A 24,876-nucleotide genomic window follows, 5' to 3' on the forward strand; every position below is an offset into this window, starting at 1 on the left:
ATAATTTGGGAGACTGGCTATTAGTTGATAGCCCTTTCTTGATGCCCTTCTTGAGGCCCTTCGCAAAGGCGCTCTCGCTAAGGCGAGCGCCTTTGCCGCTCGCCTTCGCCGCGCGCCGAACGGCTGCGCGCCGTTAGCTCGCCCCTTTTTATGGGGGCGATCGGCTGTGACGTCGGGGGGTGGGCGGAGCTACCACCCGCCTCTTCCCCTCTCTGTGTCCCGTCTGCCTCTCTGTGCTGCGTACTCCGATGGCAGTGCTGCTCTATCTGCTGCCTTTCACTGCCTCTCCTTCACTCCTCCTCCTCCGACTCTCCTGTGCACTTCTCCGCTCCCTTTTACTCCTCCTCCGACTTCCCTGTGCACTTCTCCGCTCCTCTCACCGCTTGTGCTAGCAGTCCTCCCGCCCTCACCGCTGTACCAGCCCTCTCCGATCCAGCAATTGGACACAAGCACTCTCTCCACTCACCCGATCCGATCCTCTCTCTGCCCACCACGTGCTTGCACCAAGAGCCCCTCTGGCTGGCCTAGCGCTGAAGACCCTCCGTAGACTCGCCCCTTTTTATGGGGGCGATCGGCTGTGACGTCGGGGGGTGGGCGGAGCTACCACCCGCCTCTTCCCCTCTCTGTGTCCCGTCTGCCTCTCTGTGCTGCGTACTCCGATGGCAGTGCTGCTCTATCTGCTGCCTTTCACTGCCTCTCCTTCACTCCTCCTCCTCCGACTCTCCTGTGCACTTCTCCGCTCCCTTTTACTCCTCCTCCGACTCCCCTGTGCACTTCTCCGCTCCTCTCACCGCTTGTGCTAGCAGTCCTCCCGCCCTCACCGCTGTACCAGCCCTCTCCGATCCAGCAATTGGACACAAGCACTCTCTCCACTCACCCGATCCGATCCTCTCTCTGCCCACCACGTGCTTGCACCAAGAGCCCCTCTGGCTGGCCTAGCGCTGAAGACCCTCCGTAGACTCGCCCCTTTTTATGGGGGCGATCGGCTGTGACGTCGGGGGGTGGGCGGAGCTACCACCCGCCTCTTCCCCTCTCTGTGTCCCGTCTGCCTCTCTGTGCTGCGTACTCCGATGGCAGTGCTGCTCTATCTGCTGCCTTTCACTGCCTCTCCTTCACTCCTCCTCCTCCGACTCTCCTGTGCACTTCTCCGCTCCCTTTTACTCCTCCTCCGACTCCCCTGTGCACTTCTCCGCTCCTCTCACCGCTTGTGCTAGCAGTCCTCCCGCCCTCACCGCTGTACCAGCCCTCTCCGATCCAGCAATTGGACACAAGCACTCTCTCCACTCACCCGATCCGATCCTCTCTCTGCCCACCACGTGCTTGCACCAAGAGCCCCTCTGGCTGGCCTAGCGCTGAAGACCCTCCGTAGACTCGCCCCTTTTTATGGGGGCGATCGGCTGTGACGTCGGGGGGTGGGCGGAGCTACCACCCGCCTCTTCCCCTCTCTGTGTCCCGTCTGCCTCTCTGTGCTGCGTACTCCGATGGCAGTGCTGCTCTATCTGCTGCCTTTCACTGCCTCTCCTTCACTCCTCCTCCTCCGACTCTCCTGTGCACTTCTCCGCTCCCTTTTACTCCTCCTCCGACTCCCCTGTGCACTTCTCCGCTCCTCTCACCGCTTGTGCTAGCAGTCCTCCCGCCCTCACCGCTGTACCAGCCCTCTCCGATCCAGCAATTGGACACAAGCACTCTCTCCACTCACCCGATCCGATCCTCTCTCTGCCCACCACGTGCTTGCACCAAGAGCCCCTCTGGCTGGCCTAGCGCTGAAGACCCTCCGTAGACTCGCCCCTTTTTATGGGGGCGATCGGCTGTGACGTCGGGGGGTGGGCGGAGCTACCACCCGCCTCTTCCCCTCTCTGTGTCCCGTCTGCCTCTCTGTGCTGCGTACTCCGATGGCAGTGCTGCTCTATCTGCTGCCTTTCACTGCCTCTCCTTCACTCCTCCTCCTCCGACTCTCCTGTGCACTTCTCCGCTCCCTTTTACTCCTCCTCCGACTCCCCTGTGCACTTCTCCGCTCCTCTCACCGCTTGTGCTAGCAGTCCTCCCGCCCTCACCGCTGTACCAGCCCTCTCCGATCCAGCAATTGGACACAAGCACTCTCTCCACTCACCCGATCCGATCCTCTCTCTGCCCACCACGTGCTTGCACCAAGAGCCCCTCTGGCTGGCCTAGCGCTGAAGACCCTCCGTAGACTCGCCCCTTTTTATGGGGGCGATCGGCTGTGACGTCGGGGGGTGGGCGGAGCTACCACCCGCCTCTTCCCCTCTCTGTGTCCCGTCTGCCTCTCTGTGCTGCGTACTCCGATGGCAGTGCTGCTCTATCTGCTGCCTTTCACTGCCTCTCCTTCACTCCTCCTCCTCCGACTCTCCTGTGCACTTCTCCGCTCCCTTTTACTCCTCCTCCGACTCCCCTGTGCACTTCTCCGCTCCTCTCACCGCTTGTGCTAGCAGTCCTCCCGCCCTCACCGCTGTACCAGCCCTCTCCGATCCAGCAATTGGACACAAGCACTCTCTCCACTCACCCGATCCGATCCTCTCTCTGCCCACCACGTGCTTGCACCAAGAGCCCCAAGCCAGGTACTCACACTGAATATTCAGCACTTTCATGGGTGCTGGAAGTTTCCCAGGACCAGGCAGTATTCAGTGCCAGATAACTAACTGGGCATAATTAAGACTGCCATTTCTGAATATTGCTCCTGGACTACTCCAGCACTAACTGGATTATGCTGCACCAGTCAGAGCTGGTAGCACTATCCAGTTAAAAACCACTGAATGTAGCACTTGAGCTGGTCAGCACTATTTAATTAGGAGCCTCTCCTACCCAGTTAAATAGCACAGAAAAACAGCCAAGATGGTGTAAAATGCAAGTTAAAATATTTATAAATTAACAAGTCTCCGCATAAAGGGTCAGATTCTATAAAGGATGCCTGTGGTAGGTGCCTATATCAGCACCTACATTAATTATCTAAATGAGCTTTAGCAAACTCATAATTAGAAAAAAAAATGTAATTGGCCGATGAGGGCCTACCCGATTCGATAAACCGTAGGCACCTATCACATGGCGTTTAGCGGCACCTAATACCTAAATAGGCATGTTTGGGGGTGGAAAGAGAGATAGGCGCCATTAGGCGTGATTCTGAAAATGGCGCCTAAGCGTGATTGTCACATGGTTGCATCATTTTTCAAGGCGTCTGCTGATTTAGGTGCCATTTATAGAATCTGGCCCAAGGAGTATTAACAGGCAGGTCAAGAAAGAAGGCTGTTCCAGGTCAGATTACATTACAAGAAGTTGGGTCAGTTACCCAGGAAGTTACAATGTTTGACAGTTTAGTTTGACTCTAAGAAAAGTTCTCAATATTTTGGTATACAGCAAGGTATTAAGGAGAGTAAACCTAAGAAGAAACAAAAACTCTGACAAGGCAAATTGACCCATACCAGAACTGCCACTCATCCTATTATTAATAACCTTAGTAACTTAACATAGAATCTTCCCCAGAAAGCAAAGAACTCCCAGCATTAGTTGCATTTACTGAGGCCTCATTACTTAAGAAAGAAATCAATTATGATATTTGAAAGAGCATATATTTAGCAGCAATATACAACATTGTACACTTGCAAAGACATTTTAGGAAGAATTTGGCCCCAATTTGATGCACTCGAGGTTTCTTCAACAGATGAGAATTCTATGTATGTTTCTATGTTTCATAGTTTGCATTTCTATATTTCTAAAGTTTGTCTCTGGCTTTTATTGAAATTTCCACAGTCCCCATTTCCAAGCCCATACTTCAGATAAACAACTCTGCTGCAGTGGAAGGGTCACCAGTGGCACTAACTTGTACAGTGAAGAACGGCACAGCCCCAGTTGCATATTTCTGGCACCGAACAACTAATCAGGAGGGAACTGTGGCTGTCTCTGAAGTAGTTGGAAGCATCATTACCTTAACGGCAGTCAACCGAACACATGCCGGCTGGTATGATTGTCAGGCCAAGAATGAGGTGAATGACGTGACCAGTGACAGAGTCTACCTGGACGTCATTTGTAAGTTACTGCTAAGAGTTCGTGATAAATCAATATTCAGATGGACACCTTACTTCAAGGGTTTTCTGGTCAAGCAATAAGCAGAATACAGTGACACCATTTGAGTGAAATCATCTGAGCTAGGAAATGTTAAAAAGGGAGCTCTAAGTAAGTGGAAAGTAGAAAGCTGGAAAATATTTTGGCCCACAGGGAGATTCTTTTCCTCCAAAAAGGAATACGTTGACAGCTCTCAACCTGATGTGCAAAAAAACGCAGTTTCTAAATTCAGGCATCCAAATTAAGCTCCTAAATTTGCCTTCTGTTTTCAGTCAAGCACAAGAGCCATGGTTTCAGCTGAAAATCTAAAATTTAGGTGCCCCAAATTTATGCTGTTATATTCAGGCCTGCCCTTTAAACTAATCTAAACTAAACCTTAGGCTTATATACCGCATCTTCTTTATAGCAGTAGAGCTCGACACGGTTTACAAGAAATTAGAAAAGACCCTCCAGGGATTCAAGACAAAGTTAGACAAGTTCCTGCTGAACCAGAATGTTTGTAGGTAAGGCTAGTCTCAGTTAGGGAGCGGACTGCTGGGCACGATGGACCACTGGTCTGACCCAGCAGCAGCAATTCTTACATTTGGCAATAAGCTTCAAGTTTCAAGTTTATTGATTTTTAATATACCGACCATCAACAGGTATTTAGCCGGTTTACAATAAAAATAAAATAAAAGTAAAATTATGCTTGTAGATTGTAAAACTAAATAAAAGAGCAAAAGGGGAAGTGAACAATTAAAGACATTAACAATGACAGACATGGAAGTGGGGTTGATGAGGGAGGGAGGGAGGGAGGGGGGAAAGTTACATTATTAGTGGTGAAAAGAGGGTAAAAGAAATGAGAAAAGAAAAAAAAAGTTTTGAATATGAAAGGGAGGGAGAGGGGAGGGACAGAAGGGAGTGAGGTCACTTCATAAAAGTGATTGGGTGAATTGGAAATGGGAGATTCATGAGCAATAGAATGCGTCTTGAAATAAGAAGGTTTTCAGATTAGTCTTGAATTTATCAATAAGGTTTTCCTGACGAAGTTGGGATAGCAAAGCGTTCCATAGAGTAGGAGCGACTACTGAAAAGTTGGTTTTCCTAGTATAGAAGAATGCCTTTATAGAAGGGACGGATAGTAAATTCTGGTCAGCAGATCTAAGAGTCCATGATGGGCAGAACGGGATAAGAAGTTTGTCAAGAAAAGATGGGAAGATTTGATTTTGAAGACCAACATGAGAGTTTTGTAAGTGATACGATGTGCAATGGGTAGCAAAATGCTCAAGCTGAATTTTCAACTTAGGATCCTAAATTTAGGTTTGTTTGAAAATAGGGCATAAATTTAGGAACCCAGCTAAAAAAAAAAAAAAGACACGTGTTCTGCTCAGAGAATTCAGAATCGGACCCAACAGCCTATATAGTTTGTATGTATCCATTATGATAAAACAAGATTATGGACATGCTTACTCCTCATCTCTCACAATATTTTCAAACTTTTGATATGAGGAGATAGAATGACCTATAGTAGTGGTCCCCAACCCTGTCCTGGAGGACCAGTAGCCAGTCGGGTTTTCGGGATAGCCCTAATGAATATGCATGGAACAGATCTGCATTCCTATCATCTTCATTACATGTAAATCTCTTTCATGCATATTCATTAGGGCTATCCTGAAAACCTGACTGGCTGGTAGTCCTCCAGGACAGGATTGGGAACCACTGACCTATAGGAAAACTATCGGATCCTGGAAGTACCATATACAATGGTTTTCTGAGGCCTTACTGAATGTTTGTGGAAAGAGAAAGACATCCGACAGTGAGAAAAAATATGAGGGCGTATCAGAATTCAGAACACCCCTGAAGCTTTTACTAACAGAGCCCATAAATTACCTAGAAAAATTGGCCCAATCAGGAGTTGTCTTGGAAAATGCCTTAATTAATAATAATTTCTTTCCTCCAGATGGTCCTGATGAGCCAGTGATCAGCATTCAGCCATTTGCTATCACTGAGAACGGCTTTTCTGCCAACGAGCAGGAGGAAGTGACCCTGACCTGCCTGGCATCATCTAACCCGCCTAGCCATTACGTATGGTTCTACAACAACTCTCAGATCTTCTCAGGACAGATGTATGTGATCTCCAAGATCTCCCGCACCCAGACTGGTAGCTACACCTGCCTGGCACAGAATACCCACCTGAACACACGCACCCAGATCACCATCAGCCTCACGGTTTACTGTAAGTACATAGGAGGTTTGAAAAATTAGCAGGAAGTGGGAAGATCGTTAGGTACTGAGTAAACAGAAGAGGATGTGTGCGGCCAGAAGTGTGCAAATATGACAGGAAATACATAGACATGACAGGGAATAAAGTAGGCAGCCATGTCAGTGTGAATGAGACAAGGAGAGGGTCAACTCAAACTAGAGATGTGTGAAGCCAAAATGCTTTTAAGTTGTTTTCAGAATCTGAATACATTTCCTCAATTTTCTGGGGTTTTTCAATTTGTTTAGCATAGTCAATTAATAAAACCAAAACTTTTTAATGCAAGCAAATCAATTCGCTTTTCCCTCACTGAAATCGTGCCATCTTAAAAGATTCTTCGAACGAACCTTCTCTTTTCAAGCGGCCAAACTAAATTCATGGCTCGCCCAAATCATACTTGACTGCTCTTCATACCCCCCCTTCAGAAAAAAGCTCAAAACTCTACTTTTTAACGGACCAAATCCCTAACGCTCCCTTTCCGCCATAACGTTTCCCCTTCTCCACCTTAGAAAACAGATCAAACCCTTCTTTGCAACAGACCTACCCCTTAACGCCCCCTTCCCCCATCTCTCCCCCCTCTCCTCTTCCTCTTTTTCCGCCCCCCCCCTTTTTTTCCCCAGCTAATATGCTTGGTTCCCCCCTCTCTTAAACTTAATTGTATCCTACTACAGCACATTCTATATGTACCCGTATTTGACCCTTCCCTCACCTAAATTGTTATTGTAAACGAGTTTGACCCTACGATTGCTCTGATATGTTTCCTCTTTTTCTAATCGCACTGTATGTAATTCATCTATCTGTTGTGAACCGCCTTGAACTCCCTGGGTATGGCGGTATACAAAAATAAAATATTATTATTATTATTATTACACATTAATTCATTGCCTAATGCTGAACTAACCCCCCCCCCCCTTTTTATGAAGCCGCGTTAAGCTTTTTTTTAATCGCCAGCTGTGGTGTCGCCGGCGATTAAAAAAGCCTAACGCGGCTTCATAAAAGGGGGCCTCAAATTTTTAAGACTTGCTAATGAATGCACAGTCCCAGCACAGACATGACAGGAAATGCACAAACACCAAAGACTCAGCTGCAATTATTTTGGCCAGACAGTAAGAGGGTTTCCTAGGCTAGGAGGCTGAGTTAGTGCCTATTTCCAGGTTATTTTATAATAACACAGAGATGCTCCCGTGTCATTGCAAATTAACTTTCCAAGAGCTGCTCAACTATAGCCAAAATGCAGCTGCATATAGTTATTACTCCATGGAAGCAGAAGCAATTGTATGTGGCTGAAGTATGTACATGGGTGCGCGAAAGGCAGTTCTATAACAGGGTGCTTACATTTACATCCTCTTAAGTGAGCAAGGGGGAATTCCTTATGTAACACTCAAAATTTGGTTGCAGAAAAAAAATCGGTGCTAAGCCTGATTCTCTAAAAGGCACACGCCCTTTATAGAATCACACTTAGACCCGGATTCTCTAACCCCCTCTTTTACAAGCTTTACAAGCTTTTTAGCGCCTGCTAAACACGTGCTAAATGCTAATGCATACAAGTTATCCTACTGATGTGTTAGCGGTTAGCGCACGCGTTGATGTAGCGTGTGCTAAACCCACGCTAAAACGCGTTAGCCTAAATGGTGCTGTTGGCAGCTGCCTTAAAAGCGGCTGCTGATCACATGCCAGTGATGCGACCATGGCATTTAGAGAATCACGCCTCTGGCAAAGGTAGGCGCTAGAAATGTAGGCCAGGGTTTTCATGGCGCCTATCTTTGACTCAAAATCTCGCCTACAGAGGCACCTAATGCAACTTATTGCATTAGCTAAGCCTACAGTGGCATTATGCGACAGTAGGCACCTCCGGAGGAGCGATTGAAGTGTCATTTTTTTAAGCACCAGTAGATGCCTGAAAATATCTTTTATTTATTTATTCAATTTTAATTGAACTTATTTACATATTACATGTCTCAGGAAACAGAAAATAGACATTATAGACACTTATTACAACAAAAAGGAAAAGAAAAATAGGATTATGTATTCCTATATAGGCAAATTTATATGGCTAAATCCCCTATGAACCCACATATTAAAAGGAGGGAGAAAATTATTAAGAAACAATACAAATAATTAATGACGTCTCAGCTAATTTCACTCAATCTTCCTCATTAGACTATTCTCCAGTTTCTTCCCTTGGACCCACAGCTTGGACCTGTATCTTACGCTTATTTTCAAGAAAAGCCTTTAATTGTTTGGGATCAAAGAAAAGATATCTATTATGAAAATATCTTTTAAAAGGCCTTTTAAACGGTGTTTCCCTCTTATTTACCGGCACCTAAGTTAAGGCACCTTGTACAGAATATGGGCCTTACTACCTATTCCCAGTGGCATAGTAAAGGGGGAGCGGTCCGCCCCGAGTGCTGTCTTGGGGCTCCTTTAACTAAGGTGCACTAGCGTTTTTAGTGCACGCAGGATATTACCGTGCACTACACTGTGCGCTAAGTGGCTAGAACTAAAGCCAGCTCAATGCTGGCATTAAGGTCTAGCGCGCGGGGCAATGTAGTGTGTGTTATTCCATGTGTTAATGCCCTATAAGGAGCCCTTGGTGGGGGATGCCAGCACCCTGCCCCTGCTCCTTCCCACTCCTCCCCCTGTCGTACATCGCCTTCACTTCCCCTCCCCCCGTACCGCTAGCTCTTCGCTGGCGCAAGCAGCAACTCCAACCTGCTGCTTGTGCCAGCCTCGGCTCTCCCTCTGATGCCACTTCCAGGTCCTGTGCCTAGGAAGTGACATCAAAGGGAGAGCCAACGCGGGCAGCAAGTTGGTGATGCTGCTTACGCTGAGGAAGTTATAGAGGTACAGGGAAGGGGCGCGTATATGTGGCAGGGGTGGCGGGATGGAGCGGGGGAGGGGTGTGGCAGGGAACAGGGTAGAGGAGGGCACCATCGCCCCAGGCGCCTCTCACCCTCGCTACGTCACTGCCTTTTCACATGCCTGACTTTTGGCACCAGTGTTATGCCTGCTGAAGCCTGGTAGAAATACTGAGGCCCAGGTTAGACACACTGAAGCAGTATTCTGTAACCACGTGTGTAACTTTTCGGAATGCCTGACATGCCCCCTTCTGAGATAAGAACTACAGAGCCACTGAATATTCCTAGGTGCCGGCTCAAGTTGCTTAAGAAGTGGAAGGTGTATGGCACCACCAAGACCCTGCCTGGATCGAGCCACTCCTTCACACTAGATGACAGAGCACGAAGGGAGGCAACCAATAGATCAATGGCAAATTTGAAAGCACTGTGGACTTCCATGGCTAAGACTGGTCAAATTTTACATTCGATAACAATATCCCAAGGACTCCATAATCTGACCCATATGGTAGGTGCTAAAAAAGGAAGCCATTACTCAAAAAGAGCACACCTTGAATCAGTGGCGTACCTAGAGGGGCGGTCCACTCCGGGTGCATGCCCTAAGGGGGTGGAATGTCCTGCCCTACTGTTGAGAAAGACCCTCACCTCAGCGCGGCTGCTAGTGCACTCCCTCCGATATACTTGCTTTGAAGCAGAGTCGGCAGCTGCGCTGAGATGCAGGAAGGTCCCGTGATGAGTATGTCTGCTGGCTCTGCTCCGGAAGAAGTAAGTTATGTCAGAGGAGGTGGACCCGGCAGACGCAGGGAGTTGCAATGACTGCGTCTGCTGGGTCCACCCCCTTCAACGTAACTTACTTCTTCCAGAGCAGAGCCGGCAGACGTACTCATCGCGGGACCTTGCTGCATGAAGGGAGCAGGACTTCAAGAGTGGTGGAGGGAGAGAAATGGGGAAGGGTGGTACTGATGGAATTGGTGTATAGGGAAAGGGAAGAGAGGCAAAAGGGGAAAGGATACTGGATGGAATTGGATTGGAGGGAAAGAAAGGGGAAAGATGCTAATTGAAGAGGGGTGGATGGAGAGAGAAAGGGCAGCATTGGATGGTAGTGGGGAGGGTAGAGGGGAGCCTATGCTAGATGGAAGTGCAGATAGGAGAGAGCAAATGCAGGGAGCAAATGCAGGAAGAAAATGGGAGGAGAGAAAGAGGGGAGCAGATGCTGGATGGAAGTGGACAGAGAGGAGAAGGTACTAGATGGAAGGGGTAGAGAAAGAGGGCACATGATGGAAGGAGGGGATAAATAAAAGGAGGACACATGATGGGGGAAAAGGATTGACTTAGTGAAATACTGGAGGGGTGAGGGAAAGAGGTGGCGAGCTGTAGGTAGACAGTAAAAAAGGAAATTGATGAGAGGGTAGTAAGAACGTAATCTAGACGGATGTAGAAAATAAATTGAAAAGGAAAAAGAGGGAAAAAAGGGAAAGGGATTGCAGAGGAAAGGTGTGGGAGAGGGAAGGAGAGGAGAGAGATGCCAGACCCATGGGGGTGAAAGGAGAGATGGAAGGGGGAGGCATACAGTTTCTGGAAGGGGCATAGAAGGAGAGAAGATGCCTTATAGGGGCAGAGAGACGGCAGACAGTGGATGGAAGGAAGAGAGTAACAAGAAGATGAGGAAAGCAGAAACCAGAGAAGACAAAGGTAGAACAAAAATTTTCTATTTATTTATTACTTTAGGAGACATATGTCACTGTTTCTGTGGTGTTGCATTGTATGCAGAGTCCAGCTTCTTACTGGTTCAATTTAACCTGTCTATGTATTTTTATATTATCCCCTCTTTTACAAAACTGTGGAGCGTTTTTTAGCGCCAGCCGTGATGGTAGCAGCTCTGATGCTCAGAATTCTACCACCATGGCTAAAAACCACACTACAGTTTTGTAAAAGGGGGAGGGGTTAGTTTGTGATGACATATTCCATACTAGGCGAAGGTGTTTTCTGTGTTCTGTATGTTCAAAAGACATGGTTTTCTGTTAGGATTGACTGCAGGATTGATCTGTACTAGTCTGGCTTGTTTAGTTTTACAATGGGTGTATTGATGTACTGCTCACTGCAATATGTAAGATGCTGCCTTTTCCTAGGTACACTCTTGTGTGATGTGTGGAATGTTACTAAAATCATGTTTTTAATACAAGTGGGGGGGGGAGGTGTCAAAAAACGATTGGCCCAGGGTGCCACATATGCTAGGTACGCCACTGCCTTGAATCCTCTTTGAAGTACACAATGTAATACTCATGACTGAGGTAAGCGTATGAAAGAATTTTGTGGTCTGATGAAACCAACAGAATTTTTGGCCTGCATGGAAAGCGTTACGTTTGGAGGAAACCCAACACAATGCATTCCCAAGAGAACAACATACCCACTGTGAAGCATGGAGGGGCCAGCATCATGCTATGGGGATGTTTCTCATTGGCAAGGACTGAGACATTTGTCAGGATAGAAGGAAAAAATGAATAGATAAAGGTACAGAAAATGTTTTGAGGGAAACCTGCTACCCTGTGAGAAAGTTACAACTGGGATGGAATTTGACAGCTAAGATGTAATGCTAAGAAATGCAAAGTCATGCATTTTGGGCTGCAAAAACCCGAAGAATGGTACAGTTTAGGGGGTGAGGAACTTTTGTGCACAAAAGAGGAGTGAGACTTGGGTGTGATAGTAGGTGATGATCTTAGGGTGGCCAAACAGGTTGAAAAGGTGATGGTGAAAACTAGAAGAAAGCTAGGGTGCAAAGGAAGAGGTATGGCTAGTAGGAAAAAGGAGGTATTGATGCCCCTATGTGAGACTCTGGTAAGACCTCATTTAGAATATTGTGTACAATTCTGGAGCCTGCACTTTCAAAAAGTTATAAAGGCTACTAAAATGGTCGGTGGTCTGTGTCATTAGGTGTACAGGGACAGACTCATAGATCTCAATCTGTATACTTTGGAGGAAAGGCAGGAGAGGGGAGGTATGATAAAGGCATTTAAATATCTACATGGCATAAATACGCATGAGGCGAATCTCTTTCAACTGAAATGAAACCCCAGAGTGAGAAGGCATGGGATGAAGTTAAGAGGTGATAGGCTCAGGTGTAATCTAACAAAATATTTTTTTACAGAAAGGGTGGTAGATGAGTTGAATAGTCTCCCGGTAGAGGTGGCGGAGACACAGACTGTGTCTGAAAGTGTGATGGCACATATTCAGATATACAGTTGATTAAATATCTCAGCGCCATTCCATGAAGGCAAAAATAGGTTAATAACAGCAGTTTATATTGTATCCTAAAATCAATCTCCAACAACTGCCTGAACCCTCCAATGACCCTTCCTCTAAAGTTCTATTGGGGATCTACTCCTGGCTAGGAACCAGCACTTTTAGATACCCTGGATCTGAAAACACATATTCTTATCCTTTAAATTTAACAAAACAATGTCTGAGCATTTTTACAAAGGAATTCAGCCCCAGATATAAAGCTCTGGGACAGCTTTAAAGAAATTATTTATTGAATTTAAAATAATTTGAAATGAGATTACGGTAAGCATTTTCGAGTGCCATTCCTTCCTATTTATGCTCTATGCAATCTTTTTCGGACTGTCAAGGCTATGAACAAGCAGTTTGATGGATCATTAAGGGGGGAATTTATCTAAGGATGCTAAGTGCATTAGCGTACCCTAATCACGTTTGCATGCACTTCTAAACGCCAAAGACACCCATATGGATATAATGGGCTTCTTTAGCGTTTAACATGTGCTTATCGTTAGCATGCAGAAACACAAATACATTTAGCGCCTTTTGATGAATTCCCCCCCTAAGTCTAACAAAAGTCTTATCAAATGATCAGCTTTTGACCACAATCAAGATATTCTTAGTATTTAGGCAGGGAACCTCCTCCAAGTTTCTGTAAGTTTTGTCCAAACGTCCATTCAGTTGATGAAAAACAGCCTAGTATTCAGAAAAGGACAAACGGCTTCCAAAACAAACAGTATCGTGACCAGACTGAACACATGGGCTTAGCACCAAGTATGAATTTGGCCAGGAGCAACTTTTGATATACATATGAGCAACAACACTACTGTAAAAACCTTGCATATTTTCAGCATTATCAGTTGCACTGCCAAGCATTTTCTCAGCATTTCTTCCAGTATCTTGTAAAACCTTGCAAACTGTTTCCTTCAGAGATTTACAGCAATCGAGTACATGCTCCAAAGACCTTGACTTATCTGGTCCACAACATGACTACCTTTTGGTGTATCTATATTTCAGCTTCCTTAACAACATGATCTTTCATTAAGGGCCCTTTTACTAAGATGCAGTAAAAAGAAGGCTTAATGAATGCTTACACAAGTCATTTCTGTGTGCAAGACCATTTTTCCTGTATGGGTAAAATGGCCAGTTTTCCTATTTCCAGCATTAACGACCATGTGCTAATGTTCCCATTAACGTGTGGCCATTAGTGCATGAGTCCTTAATTCCACCTATTTTGTAGGTGGTAAAGGCTCACATGCTAACCAAATACTCATTGATTAGACCCAAATTCTATAAAAGACGCCTAAAATTATGCACCTAGGTCTGCACGTTTAGCTGATCTATATACCTGACTTACCCATCCCCTTTTAGAAAGCCATGGTAGAGGTTTCTACCACAGCCCAGAGCACTAAGGGGCAAATTGTAAAAGAAGCGCCCAAAAGTTGGGTTCCGAAATAGGCATCGTTCAGCACGATTCAAGTAAAATTGGGTGCTGTTTAGTGAATCACGCTGAGCGGCACCTATTTTGGAAGCCCCCAATAAATAGGCCAGCTCTAGGCACAACTAAAAGTTAGGCGGCCATGCGAGCGCTTAAGCACGCTTAAGAGTAGCGATTCTGTAACAAGGCGCCTAGCACGAAGCCATGCCTGCGCCTAACAGGCATAGCGCCTATTTTTTTGAAGGCCACCTAAATTTTTAGAAGCGCCTTGTTACAGAATCGCTCTTTCTTGATAGGCACCTAAGTTTCAATTATTGCTGATTAAAAAGCTTAATTGAGCTTGTTATTCAATTTCGATAGGTGCTTATCTAATTGGGCACCTCCAAAATAAGTTCCTAACATTAGGCGCGGGTTACAGAATTTGGGCCTTAATGCGCCAATGCCGCTCTGATACTCAGAGAATTCCTATGAGCTTTGGAACATTTAGCGCTCTAGGCCACGGTAGAAACCTCTACTGCAGCATAGTATAAAGGGGGGGGGGGTTGTTAATTATTCAATTGGACTTAATTGGTGCTGATAATTGAAAAAAATGTCATTAAAAAGCAATTTAAATACAATTTAAAATCTACCCCGAGGTGCCTATCAGAAAGTAGGCTTTGTTAGGGGCGGATTTTGGGCATGATTTGATATAGGCTCACTTGTTTAGGCCAAGAAAACCGTGGCATAAATGGGAGTGCACCTAAGGTTTCAATGCCTACTCGCACATAAGACCGCTTAGGTACCACTAGGTGTGATTCTATAAATGGCACCCAGCAGATGATTAACAATTGCACTGAGAAGTTAGGCACCGTTTATACATGAGGCCGCTGAAAAGTTCTCAGCCCAGCCAACAAAGTTGGGGCAGTCTCCATTGAAGGCTACACACTTAGGACTCTTTTTACTAAGCTGCGCTAGCGGTTTTAGTGCACATGCTAACGCCTCCATAGAGCTGGCGTTAGTATTTTCTGCGTAGCGCAGGGGTTAACGTGCGCTAATCTTCAGCGCACGCTAAAAATGCTAGCACAGCTTAGTAAAAGGAGCCCTTAGTCTAGTGATCTTCTGCTTTATTCATTCTGTCGGAAAAATACAGAATGAAAAGAGTGGGAAATCACTGGACTAAATGTATAGCTCTCGATGGAGACTGCCCCAACTTTGTTGGTTGGGCTGAGAACTTTTCTGCATCCCTCGCAGAATCAGGGCCTTAGTATGCAGCAATATAGCTGTACTATCAAATTAATACAGAACATGCTTACTCTCTGCCCCGCCCCAACTCTATAAAATAAAGTTTGTTTTTTAGTGCATGGGAAGCATATACAGATTTGAAAATTATTGTGGGGTGCTTCAGTGTGCCCCATGATAAGTGCTTTTTTTTTTTTGCTGCGGTAAGCATACATGAATGATTACTGCAGGAATGATTACTGCAGCTGAGTAAAATGATCCCTAAATTTGAAATTGCAACAATTATTAGATTAAGAGTTAGAAAATTCAATAGAAAATATTTGGACACAAAGACAATCAAAGAAGAACTATCAACCTCAAACTAGATAGCTTTCAATAATATGTGTGTGTATCTATGTAGTAGCACTTTTCAGGGCTTTCTGCATATTGAATGAGAGTTAGTTTTGATAAAAGTGTTGTTTCTTCCAGAAGATTCTGTATTTTTTTTTCAGCATAGTCAGGAAGTATGTTTAAATACGTTTTATTAAATTTTCAAAGATATGCAAGCATGTCAATCAAGAAAATGCAGCAATATTCTCAGATATGTGTACAATACAGGCCCTTCCCCCAGTCAGCCCCCCCCCCAATCCCCGTGTAGAGAGAGCATTTCAAGAGCACATAAAGCAAAATGAAAAACACAACCACAAGGTCAAAATGCTGCTTGCTGCCATCTGAATATTTTCCCCTTAGATTTATTGAATAAATTCACCCTCTAAAGTAGGGATGGGCAACCACAGTCCTGAAGGTTCACAACCCAGTTGGGTTTTCAAGAATTTCACAGTGAATATGCATGACATTGATTTGCATGTACTGCTTCCATGGTAAGCAAATTGTTGCTCTAGTCTAAAGCTTTTAACTGCTTCATTACACTAATTGCTCAAGGCCTAGCGGTCTGTTTCCTTTGTTATGGGTCTTTCTGTTATTCCTGGTTGACCTGGTTCTATTCTTGTCTCCTCCTCACCTCTTTACAGTTGTTGTTGAATCATTTCCAACACATTTTGACAACTTTTTGCAGTCTACTTTTTCTCATATATCATTTCTGCCCCACCTTTCCTCGTACTAATTTTCTCACTTTGTCCTGAGATAAAAAAAAAAGAGAAGCAAAGTAGAAATGCTTCAAAAACTAGTTAAAAATTTAAGAACCATGTGAATTCCTTCCTTTTTTTCACGTTCTTGTGCTTTTGTTGTTGCTATTCTTTGGGGCATTTTAGTTATACCACATTTCTTTTTATGGATCATGTGCATTTCAAGCAGGAGAACGGAGTAAAAATATACCTCCAATATAATCAATATTTCCTAAGTAAACAACAAAATTCATCAAACCAGCACAACACTAACTGTCAGAATTTTAACTACAACCACAAAATTTATGGAAAATGTTAAAACATAAGTATATCTCCTACTTGAAAACAGAATAAACTAGATTAGAAATCCCTAACAGTAATTACAGATTAGATAGACCTTCACCAAATGCAGAATGAATGACAACAAATTAGAAAACCAATTGTCCTATATGGGAGTGAATTTAGTGTCCATACCTGAGTTATGTAGCCGGAAAGCAATTTTTAGGTGAACTAATGGATAACTACTACTACCAAATTTTATCACTTATATAGAGCTGAAAGGCATACGCAATGTATATGTAATAATAATAATAATATACGGTCCCTGCTCAGAAGAGCTTACAATCTAACTTGGACAGACAGACATGACTTAGAGTTGGGGTTGGGTGAGGTGAAAGGAGTTAGGATTTGAAAGCACTCTCAAAGAGGTGGGCTTTTAACTGGACTTGGAACACTGCCGGAGACAAAGCTTCCCAGAGGGATTTGGGCAGCTTGTTCCAAGTATACGGCGCAACAAGGTAGAAGGAATGGAGTCTGGAGTTGGCAGAGGAAGAGAAGGATAAGATGGACGGGCATGCATTTCCTCTTCTCTACCCCTCTCATTCCCCAACTGAATTTAAAAAATTAAATGCCTTACCTGGCAGGGATCCCCAAGCTCTATTAGCTGAAAACATCCAGAATATGCCACCCCCACACAGAGGTATGCCAGTCAGGGATAGCACTTTGGGCTGTCAATGCCAGCACCACAGATAGGTTCAGTTCTTGCACATGAACTGAGCATGTGCGAGAAAATGAGTATAACCAAGGTGTCAGCATCTGCAGCTCAGCATGCTGCTGTTGACTGCTGTCTATTCTATGACTCTATGGCATTTATTTCCCTTTCTGAATGGTTATGTAAACCACCTTGTTTGGCGTTCCTGAAAGGCAGTATCTTAAACTGGAATAAACATAAATATACTCACAAGAACCATGCTATCAGGTAGGCGGACAGATAGCTTGACAAATCCTTAGTCCAAAAATATATCTACGTATGCAGGTCCTTAGACCTTGTATTATTAAGGACTCCATAAGACCACAGTCAAGGACCAAAAGCCCTTGCTTTAAATTTTCAGGCCATTTCAATTGGCTTCAAGGATTCAAAGTATTTACATAGGTTGACTTATGAGAAGCTTATAATCTCATACAAATCTAGTAAAAGCTAGAGAAGAAACCCACCTTCAATTCAAGAGATGGTCATTATGAATGTACAGTCATGCGTTTTGGACTTTGTAATGCTCCTCTTGTCTTTCAGGTTTTTGTCAATGATGTGCTTCAAGATTGTCTTTCATAGTAAAATATGGTCTATCTTTGACAATTTATTTTCTGAAGATGGGAGTACAGGCCTCTGGAATGGACACTATTTTGCTTCATTTTGGGTTTCTCTTTCTTTGTTTTTCTTTAAATTTTATTTCATTTTTGAATAATTTGACACAAAATAAACCACAAACTGAAAATGAAAAAAAATAATCAAATGAAAAGCTAAATGAAAGAGAAATGATTTCATTTGACACCCATGTTTTTGTTTCCTTGACCTTACATATAAAGAGTGGAAGGGATCCACACTGAATCTTAGGAATATAAATTGATAACCACTTATCCAAGAAAAGCCATGAACAATCAATAACAAAACAATTTTTCCTTGTGATGAGAAAGCTAAAATCTGTCAGAGAATAGGTACTTCGAAACTTCCAAATTTTAGTGCAATCCCTAATCCTATTTTGACTGGACTACTGTAATGTAAAACTAGCTCTTTGCTCTAAAACATTTCTATTGTGTCTACAACTAGTTCAAAATGCATCAGTAAGACTCATATACGGACTATGGAAATCAGAACACCTAAAGCCCTACTATATGAAACTGTATTGGTTGTCGATAACTGCAAGGATCAAGTTTAAATTGGACATCACTGCCTTTAAGATCCTGAGAGGGAATGCTCCCAATTACCTAACAGAGTTGGCCATCTTACTCTAGAGTGCCTCCAACAGGTATGCCACCAGAAATCTTTTCCAATTAAAATTCCCAGCATGCAAGAATATAAAGACAAATTACCTTATCCATCTAATATCAATTAGCAAAATACTGGAACCAACTACCATTTACTCTACGATCTTATGACCACTACCTCAGGTTTAGAAAAGTTTTAAAAACATTTCTGTATCAAGACAAGGAGCCAACCCTGAAGTAACTGAAATAGTAATTGTAAAAGCCCATTCATTCAGGGGTGACAGGCAGTGTGGAATGTATGGAAGTTAATAGCGGCATTGAGCCATTGTCTTACTCATTCTCTCCCGGCCCTATTGATTAGTTTAGATGTCCGTAAAGCTTTTGATTGTGTGGTCTGGGATTACTTGTTCTCAGTCTTGGCCAAATATGGTTTGGGGGGCCCTTTTCTAGACATGGTGCGGATTCTTTATACCAATCCTAGTGCAGTGGTGTTGGTTAATGGAGCAGTGTCAGCTAGCTTCCCTGTGGAGTGGGGTACTCGTCAGGGTTGCCTCTCTCCCCCTTGTTGTTTCTTCTCTCGTTGGAACCCTTATTGCAGCATATACGGGAGGATGTCTCTATTCTGGGTCTTCCTGTGGGACAGGATGAAGTACATTGCTTAGCATTTGCTGATAATATCTTATTGTTATTGACACAACCCCGTAGATCTTTCCAGCGGGTAGAATTGCATGGGGGGTGTCGAGTTTTGAATTAAATTTGGAGAAATTGGAGGCCTTACCTATTAGTGGGTATAATTATGCTGATTGGACTACTGCATTTCCCAGACTCAAATATTTGGGGGTTTATATCACTGGTGACCTTTGGAGGACATATACTGAAAATTTTACTGTATTGTTGGGCAAGACGAAGGATTTATTAGAGCTTTGAACTAATTTCCCACTGTCCTTGCGGGGATGTATTGTATTGTTTAAAATGGTATTGTTTCCAAAATGGATTTATGACATGCAAACTTTTCCTATGTATGTGACTAATAAGGATATAGGCTTGTATCAGAAAGTCCTGCAGAAATTCATTTGGAACGGTAAAAAGCCTAGACTGACTCTTGCACAACTTTTTCTGCCAGTGGGGAGAGGTGGTTTGGCCTTACTGATTTAAGAAGATATACCATTGCCTGTCTTCTTAGACATCTGGTGGATTGGATAAAGAACACTCAATATTATACCCCTGTTCTTGAATAGCAGTTGATGGCACCAACGCATCTGTTATATTATCTTCACGCTCGAAGACCTCATCAGATTTTTCCCATCTGCTCTCATTCTCTGTTGAAATCCATGAGACAATGTTGGCAATGGCTATGTAAATGCATGCATCTGTCTTTTACCTCAACGGTTTTATTGCCTTTATGGGGGAATCGTGATTTCAATCCTGATGCTTCCAAGAATTATTTGCAGAGATGGCTTGATCATGGCTTATGCTATGTGGGGGACCTGGTGACTGAGCAGGGATTTCCTCTTTCATTTCAGGACCTTCAAACTCATGGCTCATTGCAGGCGAGGGATTGGTATTCCTATTGTCAAGTCCCCCATTATCTCCGCTCCCTGGATCACAACACATTAAATGAAGACATGGCGGATATGGTAAAGGAAACTTTGACTTTATCTCGTCAACAACGGACCAGTCTCTCCTTTCATCAAGTCAGTCTGGGCAGTTTTAGTGCTTCCTGGGACTATAAAGCAGTAGCAGCGGTGTGGAATCAGGATCTGGACTCTCATGAACAGCTTACTGGAGATGGTTTGCTTCTTCATATGAAACAGCTTTCGAGATTGATCCGTTCTATAGTTTTACAAGAACAGCATTACAAATTCCTACTCCGCCTTTGTATCTCTCCTTACAAAGCTTACCTGGTGGGGTTTGCCTCTCATGCTTGCTGCCCTAAGTGCCATATGTTTTGGTCCTGTGAGCGATTACAAACCTTTTGGTCTTTTGTTGCATTGCATCTACAGATGGTCATGTAGAAGAGGATTTCTCTGAGGGCAGATGTTTTACTTTTTTCTCAGATTACTTCCTTGGGTTTGACCAAGGGGAATAATCAGTTGTTGCAAAAAGCTTCTTTGTTGGCTAGAAAATGTATTCTGCTATTATGGAGGCAGGCCGAGGTGCCTAATGTTACCTTGTGGAGCAATGAGCTGTTTACTTTGTTAAAATCTGAATATTTGGATGTAAAACACTGTGGTCCTGGTAGGTGGAAAAAATTTCAGGCAGTATGGGCTCCTGTTTGGGATGGTTTGCCTCCTAGAGCTCATAGTGCTCTTTTGAACTTTTGACACTGGAGTGCTTGGGTGGGTAGGGGGGGTGGTGGTTCTTGGTTGATACTGTTGGAACCTCTTAGTCACCGTGAAGAAACCACGCAGTCAACTTATCTTGTTGCTCTTTCTTGTGCTTTGTATTTGAACTGTTGTACTTTGTATTTATAAAAATTTTCAAAATAAAAATTATTAAATAATAATAAAAAAGCCCATCTCTAAACTGTTTAATGCAACTCCTGGTACAAAACAAAGAACCAACTCTGACCTACTTGTACTTCTAACTATGCATTTGTATCCATGACCTAACTGTATTACTAGCTATACTGATCTACCTGTACTAGCACCCCTATTGAATTTGTTAAACTGTCCATTGTAACTTCCTGGGTAACTGATCCAGCCTCTTGTAATGTAATCCGACCTTGAACTGAATATGTAAAGGCATAACAGAAAACCTAATCAACATACCATAACACACCAGATAAAGCAGCACCAAAGAAAAGATCCAGCATAGCCAACCAAGTCAGTACAATTTGCTTTTATAAGATAATAAAAGGGGAAGTTATTAATGTGGGCAACTGTTAAGATGACTTATTTTACTGTTAACCCAGAATATTAGTAACTAGGGCTTAAGAGTAGCCAATAGATAACTTCCCCCGAACTGACTTGGTTGTCTACTCTGGATCCTCTCTTTCATGTTGCAGTACCCGTAGACTTTACATCTGAATTAGACCAAATGCTAAGCTTGTCTGTGATTACGCCCATAGAGCAGATCACCTACAAGATTTCACCCTATCCAGAATAATTTTTTTGGCTTCCTTCTTTGTAATCCACCATTCTGAGTAGAAGGTCTGCATTTAGCCTTCTCAATTGTCCACCTCTTCCATGCCTAACTAAAAAATTTCACAGCATTCCAAGCAATTAATGCCAGTGTGAAAATCATTCAAACATCCAGTTTTCTAGGTTCCCGGTATAGCCTGCCAGACAGATCTGGTTACATGAGTGCCTGTGTTTCTAACTAGGTGGGAAAATGAAGATAAAGGGAAGCAGAGGTTTCCTCTAGGCCATACAATGGATGAACGGTAGTGATTGAGATTGGAACCAGTCATCAAGTGATGAGCCTGGAACCAGTGTTATATGTTAATTCCTCAGATTTATTGCAATGAGAATCCACTAATGCCTGTGGCTGTTATTACAATGTTTGCTCCCCACCCAACACACAGATCTACCAGATGGAATTCCCACCTGCACAACAATAGCTCGTAATAATTACCAAGACGTGGCACTGTTGTGTGCCTGGAATGGGGGATTTCCCCTTGCAGAACTGCAATGGCTGAAATCCAACCAGGTGAAGAGCGATATTGTGTCATACTCCAATGCTACTAAAATACAAAAAGGCACCGAGATTCGGAACGACAGCACCTATACCTGCAAAATCTTCCATCCAGTCCTGAAAAACCATGCTTTCTGCAAGGTCACAGTCTGTAAGTAATCCATTCTGTTGCCTGTGTGATCTCATGGATATGAGGGGAAGGAGGGTGCTCTCGTGAATAAAGTGTTCATTGGCACGTATAATAATATACTAAATCAAAATATCTTTGCATGAAAAAGGAGAAATATAAATGAAATTAGAACCCAGAAATAGGCAACTTATATCTTGAGGAGTGCACAGTAAGTGCCACAACAGTGTTCTCATACGACTTCTTTTCTTTAGTGCATTTCCTTGTTTATGCCTTCCCCTTACAGGGGTCCCAGATGGAGGGCCAAATTGTTCTGCCATCGCCACAAAACAGAATGAATTAATAATGCTGACCTGTGAACTCGAGGGTGGTATGCCCCAAATTACACTTTCATGGACAGACTGGAAGAACAGTGCCTTAGAGAAGTCAAAAGAATCCATCCACATTCATGCCTTAAAATCTAACACCACATATAATGGCAAGACATTCTCATGCACCGCCTTGCACCCACTGAACTCAAAGGCAAAAGTGTGCCGTGTCATGCTGGGTAAGTGTGCAGGCTGCCAAAGTATCTGTCTGTAGGGATAAGTGGCAGAAATCCAGTGGTCTAAAGTTCTTGCCTTCAGTTTTCATCTCTAAGGGAGAGGAAGAGATAGTAGATGGCATGGATAAGCAGACTAGATAAGCCATATGGTCTTTATTTGCCTTCATGTCTCTCTGTTTCATTAATAATAGATGAGATGTACATCCTATTTCAGAGATGCTATTAGTGCTTTTGGTTGAATTATAAGTCTCTTAGCGAGATCTATAGGGCCATAAAGTGGCCTGACTTAATTTCTCATGGTAATATTTAAGTTATCATAGGCTATAGAGTAATGCATTTGCATGTTTTGCATATCTCATTACTATTCAAATATCCTAATGTGTTATTTCACCACCCAAGACCATTGGACTGCAAAATTGTAGCTCAATACCGTTCAGCCAACAGGACAGGGATGGTTTAAGTCCCTCTGTGCCAGATGCCCTGCTCACTCAGCCCCAGTGGAAGCATCCACATCCTCCCAAGATCAAAGAACCCAGTCCCCTACCCTTACCCCCTTGTCTCCATACCCCTAAAGTGGGTACCTAATGCATCATTGGTGGTCTAGGGGGTTCTTAATGCAGGAGAGATGCCCATCCGGCACCTTCCACAAAAATGGTTTCCCTAGTGGTAGTCTTATGGAAGTCTGCCAGTAGGGGCACCATTTCATAAAAGACACCAGACAGGGCAGGAACAACTGGGCATTGCTCCTGCCCTCTGTGTGGAATGTATATATTTCTATTAGGCATGAGAAGAATTATTTGCAATTTAGGAAATCCTTAGAAATTTTATCTAAATTCTAGTCACTGAGTTGTCTTTTTGATGGTTCCATGTATTTTTTAATTTACTGTTTACTGGGAATTGTCCTAGTTTTGTAATCCATATTGAACTATGCAAGTAAATTGCAGAATGTAAGTCTTTAATGTACAGTAATGTAATATTCTGCTACCTTGGAAATAAAGGAAAGATTAGCAATTGGCTACATGGTCCCACGTCTAACTTAATTTGCTAATTAGCACTTAATTGGTAATAAGTATCAATAATTGGGTGTAACATGCACTAATTAGCTATAATTTGTAGTCACACATGTAACTGACTTACACTCCTATTCTATAAATTGAGGCCTCAATGCTATAAATAGCTCCTAAAACATAGGTGCCAAGGAACCAAGTACATAGTGCCAGTGGCATAGCGAGGGTGAGCAGCACCCGGGGTGGGCCTCTCCCACCCTTTTTCCTGCCTCCCCCTGCCCTGCACACACGCCCCTTCACCGTACTGTTTTATCTTTGGCGTGAGCAGCCACAAGCTTGCTGCCTGCGTTGGCTTCGGTGCTCTCTCTGACATCACTTCCTAGGCGTGGGTCCCGGAAGTGATGTCAGAGAGAGAGCGCTGAAGCCAATGCGGGAGGCAAGTTCATGGCTGCTTATGACTAGGTTAAAAAAATATGGGGAAAATGAAGGGGTGCATGTGTGGCAGGGGGAAGGGTGGGAAGGGGGTGGGGCGGAGAGCAGGAGGGGTGCCAGTGCCCCGAAGAAGACCGCGACCAGGGTGGACCGCCTCCCCGTGTCCCCTTACTACGCCACTGCATAGTGCAAGTCAGTCATGAGTTAGGTGTTGTTTACAGAATCATATCTAGTGGCGTCTAAAATGGACTTAGGTGTTGCTAGGCATCAAAAGCTTAGGTGCCCTCTATTTATGCCAGAGGTTTTTTGGTTTAAATATCGGCATCTAAGTACAATTGAGGCACCTACATGGAAAACACACCCATGATCTGCGCTTAACACTTTCCAGTAGGCACCTAGCTGAGGCACCTACCGAGTAGGCGCCTAGAAAGCTTTAAGTCGATTAAAACTTGTAATCGGCACGATTATGTTTTTAAATAAGTTAGGGGCCTAGATCAGCTAGGTGTGCCGATCTAGGCATCTAACTTTAGGCGTCTTTTATAGAATCTGGGCCTGAGCATCTAATTCCTGTGGCACGTAACTCCAAAGGATGCATGACCAGGAAAGGTCAGGGTGGGTCAGGGGCATGGCAAGCAATTAGGCACACTGTTATAGAATACTGTCATCTA

At 43.9% G+C, this 24,876-nt stretch overlaps 1 protein-coding gene across 1 annotated transcript in view; it reads left to right on the forward strand.

Moving 5' to 3' along the window:
- Positions 1–24,876, forward strand: part of VSIG10L2 (V-set and immunoglobulin domain containing 10 like 2) — an 83,809-nt gene that overhangs the window by 13,850 nt on the left and 45,083 nt on the right. The window contains exons 3-6 of the mRNA XM_033917550.1: positions 3,763–4,038; positions 6,014–6,289; positions 21,989–22,249; positions 22,512–22,772. Coding sequence (XP_033773441.1) covers positions 3,763–4,038; positions 6,014–6,289; positions 21,989–22,249; positions 22,512–22,772 — 1,074 coding nt within the window. The remainder of the gene's footprint in view (positions 1–3,762; positions 4,039–6,013; positions 6,290–21,988; positions 22,250–22,511; positions 22,773–24,876) is intronic.

Source organism: Geotrypetes seraphini, chromosome 13 (genome assembly GCF_902459505.1).
Source record: "Geotrypetes seraphini chromosome 13, aGeoSer1.1, whole genome shotgun sequence".
Lineage (NCBI taxonomy): Eukaryota > Metazoa > Chordata > Amphibia > Gymnophiona > Dermophiidae > Geotrypetes > Geotrypetes seraphini.